We start from the raw sequence: 3,807 nt of genomic DNA on the forward strand, positions 1-3,807 counted from the left end.
TTCTTAATTTTAGGCTTTATATCTTCTTCTTCTATTTTCATGCATCTTCCTCTGTTTTTCTCTTTTCCAACTTAAATAATTTCCCGATCATGGTCTAAGACTCTACTAGACCTATAAAACAAAATTGGGGGATCTACAAATAAAAATTTGGCATATCAAAACCATTACACTTTATTCCTAACAAAGTGTGTCTCAAAGGGAGTATTTTGCATTCCGTGTTCATGAAAGGTTAACTGAGATATCAACTTTACTATACGCTATGAGGTTATTTCAACAATTCTTGGTGGATGCGTATACAATGGTTGAATCTGCTAGGTTGTGTTATATAAGGGCAAATCAAAAAGGTTTGAGATGTGACGCATACAAAGGTCTCTCAGATGCCTTGACTAGAGGTGAGGTTCAACCCAGCAGTCAAGGCAAAAGAATAACATTACCATCAAGTTTTACCGGCGGTGCAAGGTACATGATACAAAACTATCAAGATGCTATGGCTATTTGTCGGTTTATAGGTTATCCAAACCTATTCATTACATTTACATGCAATCCTAAATGGCTTGAGATTCAACGATTTTTGGAGAAAAGGAACTTGAAGGTAGAAGATAGGCCAGACATAGTTTGTCGTGTGTTCAAGATGAAATTGGATGCAATGATCAAAGACATTAAAAAAGGAGCCGTGTCAAAGCTGGTATTAATTCTTTAACATTTTTATATTTTTTTTTTGGAGATATATTACAATTTAAAAAAAAATATTTTAATCATTCTTTTTGTTTGCAGTTATTTACACAATAGAATTTCAAAAGAGGGGTTTACCACATGCCCACATATTGTTATTCCTGGAAAAGCATGATGGTTTCTCTAGCCCAACATTCATGGATTCGATTATTTCTGCTGAGATTTCGGATAAGCGTACCGACTTCCTATTTTATACGGCAGTTGAGGAATTCATGGTTCATGGACCTTGCGGTCATGCTAAAAGGAATTCACCATGTATGGTAAATGACAAGTGTTCAAAACATTTCCCTAAGAGATTCATTGATGCATCCCAATTTGATCAAGATGGTTACCCGTTGTACCGTAGACGAAATGACAGCAGGGTGGTAAAAAAGAGCGGTATAGAGCTGGATAACAGTTATATTGTACCTCATAATCGATACTTACTATTGAAGTACAAGGCTCACATTAATGTTGAATGGTGCAACCAATCACGGTCAATCAAGTATTTGTTCAAGTACGTTAACAAAGGTAATGACCGTGTCACTGCTGAGTTTTATAAGACCACGACTGATGATATTGGTAATGAAGTTGTAAATGAAATCAACATGTACTACGATTGCCGATACATTTCTGCGTGTGAAGCAATGTGGCGCTTATTTAGTTTCGAGGTGCAATATAGAACCCCTCCAGTTGAGAGGCTAAGCTTTCACCTCCCGGATTGCCAATCTGTTGTTTTCCAAGACGATGATAGCATTGATCGCGTTTTGAATAGGGAATCAGTTGCAGAAAGTATGTTCAATGGATGGTTCATAGCAAATCAAAAGTATGCAGAAGCGAGGCAGTTAAGTTACATCGAGATGCCTACAAAATTTGTTTGGAAAAAGGACATTCGTGAATGGCATCCAAGAAAGAAGGGCTTTTCCATTGGGCGGATATTATATGTTCCACCAGCCTCAGGTGAATTATATTATTTAAGGTGCTTATTGAACATCGTGCGTGGTCCTTCCAGTTTTAAAGATATTAGGACACACAATGGAGTTGAGTATAGTACATTATTTAGGGATGCAAGTTATGCCCACGGTCTGTTGGACGATGATAAAGAGTACATTGATGCTATTGTAGAAGAAAGTTTTTGGTTCACTGCTCACTCATTAAGGTAGTTGTTTGTAGTGCTATTAACATCGAGCTCCATGATTAGACCAGAATATGTTTGGAATCAGGTGTGGCAACATCTGTGTGAGGATGCTCAACATTGTCAAAGAAGAATATTACAACAACCAGGTTTGAACTATTATACATATACACTTATTCAATTAGTATAAATATTGTTGATTTCTCAAGTCTGACTTTTCTTTTTTAAATTACAACAGACTTGTGTTTAACTGACGATGAGAAGAAAAACTATGGGCTACTTGAGTTGGACAAATTGTTGGAACAACAGAATAGATCTTTAAAGGATTACCACCCCATGCCTATTCCAGAGATGGCTAACTCTAGATTGGTCCAGAATAGATTGTTGTTTGAAGAGTTATCATATGATCGTGAGTTTCTACAACAAGAAGCTCTTGAGTTGTGTGAAAAATTGACAGAAGAGCAGAGAATTATTTATGATACTGTTTTAGACGATATTTCAAGTAAACGGGGTGGTTTGTTTTTTGTATATGGGTATGGTGGCACTGGTAAAACATTCATGTGGCGAGCATTATCTTCTGAACTACGGTCTAAAGGCCAGATTGTTTTAAATGTGGCATCAAGTGGTATAGCTTCGTTGTTGTTGCCTGGTGGACGAACTGCACACTCAAGGTTTGCAATACCAATATCAATAAATGAAGACTCGACATGTAACATTAAACAAGGTAGCAGTTAGCTGATTTATTGATACAAACAAGTTTAATAATTTGGGATGAAGCTCCGATGATGCACAAGTATTGCTTTGAAGCACTAGATCGGACCATGAGGGATTTGTTACGGTTTGTAGACCCTAACAGTTCCAACAAGACTTTTGGTGGTAAAACAGTAGTACTAGGTGGGGATTTCCGTCAAATTTTACCCGTAGTCCCTAAAGGTACTAGACAAGACATAGTTTCTGCATCTATCAATTCTTCATATTTGTGGAACAGTTGCAGGATAATGAGGCTCACAAAGAACTTGCGCTTGAATGCTATGCAAGACCCTGTAGAACAACAAGCTACGCAAGAATTTGCAAATTGGATAGCTTCAATTGGTGATGGTAAGATTGGTGGACCTAATGATGGGTATGCAGAAGTAGAAATACCCAGTACTATGTTACTAGCGTCCAATGGTGACCATATTGAAACAATTGTTAGAAGTACATTTCCTATTTTTGCAAATGGTAATTCTAATGCAAGTTATCTGCAAGGGCGTGCTATTTTGGCACCTACCCTAGAGGTAGTAAACTCAGTGAATGAGTATATGAGTGAGTTGCATACGGCTGAAAGTAGAACATATTTTAGTTGCGACACAATATGCAAAGTTGATGCAGATGCTGGAATACTTGGTGATGTGCATACACCTGAAATTTTAAATGGCATTAGAGCTTCAGGTATTCCAAACCATGCACTAACCCTAAAGATTGGTTCACCAGTCATGTTGTTAAGAAATATTGATCACTCAGTTGGTTTGTGTAATGGTACGCGATTGGTAATCACCAAGTTAGCAGACCGTGTAATTGAAGCTGAATTAATGGATGGTGCTAACAAAGGAACAAAAGTACTGATACCCAGAATGTCAATGTCACCGTCTGATACCAGGCTGCCATTCAAGTTTCAACGAAGACAATTCCCGTTGATGTTATCATATGCAATGACTATTAACAAAAGTCAAGGTTAAACATTGTCACATGTTGGATTGTTACTTAAAAAACCAGTTTTTGTGCATGGTCAATTATATGTGGCTGCATCTCGAGTTAACAACCCAAGTGGTCTAAAAATATTGATTGCCAACGAGTCAAAAACAGGTGCAACATCAACAACCAATGTGGTCTATCATGAAATCTTCAATAATTTGTAATTGTATACCATCAACACTTATTTTGTTATATTGTGTGTAAACGTATTTTCATTATTGTTTCGA

At 37.1% G+C, this 3,807-nt stretch overlaps 1 protein-coding gene across 1 annotated transcript; it reads left to right on the top strand.

Moving 5' to 3' along the window:
• Positions 1 to 298: 298 nt before the first annotated feature.
• On the top strand, positions 299 to 3,564 carry LOC109155340. The gene is made up of 4 exons (XM_019303027.1): positions 299 to 685; positions 843 to 1,671; positions 2,085 to 2,517; positions 2,835 to 3,564. The coding sequence occupies exons 1-4, from the start codon at positions 299 to 301 to the stop codon at positions 3,562 to 3,564; spliced, it is 2,379 nt and encodes a 792-aa protein (XP_019158572.1).
• Positions 3,565 to 3,807: the final 243 nt, after the last annotated feature.

Source organism: Ipomoea nil, unplaced genomic scaffold (assembly GCF_001879475.1).
Source record: "Ipomoea nil cultivar Tokyo-kokei standard unplaced genomic scaffold, Asagao_1.1 scaffold0276, whole genome shotgun sequence".
Taxonomy (NCBI): Eukaryota; Viridiplantae; Streptophyta; class Magnoliopsida; order Solanales; family Convolvulaceae; genus Ipomoea; species Ipomoea nil.

Coding starts and splice junctions, on each gene's coding strand:
- LOC109155340 (XM_019303027.1), top strand. CDS start 299: ATGGTTGAATCTGCTAGGTTGTGTTATATAAGGGCAAATCAAAAAGGT. Junction 686..842: donor AAGGAGCCGTGTCAAAGCTG/GTATTAATTCTT, acceptor TTCCTGGAAAAG/CATGATGGTTTCTCTAGCCC. Junction 1,672..2,084: donor ATATGTTCCACCAGCCTCAG/GTGAATTATATT, acceptor AAATTACAACAG/ACTTGTGTTTAACTGACGAT.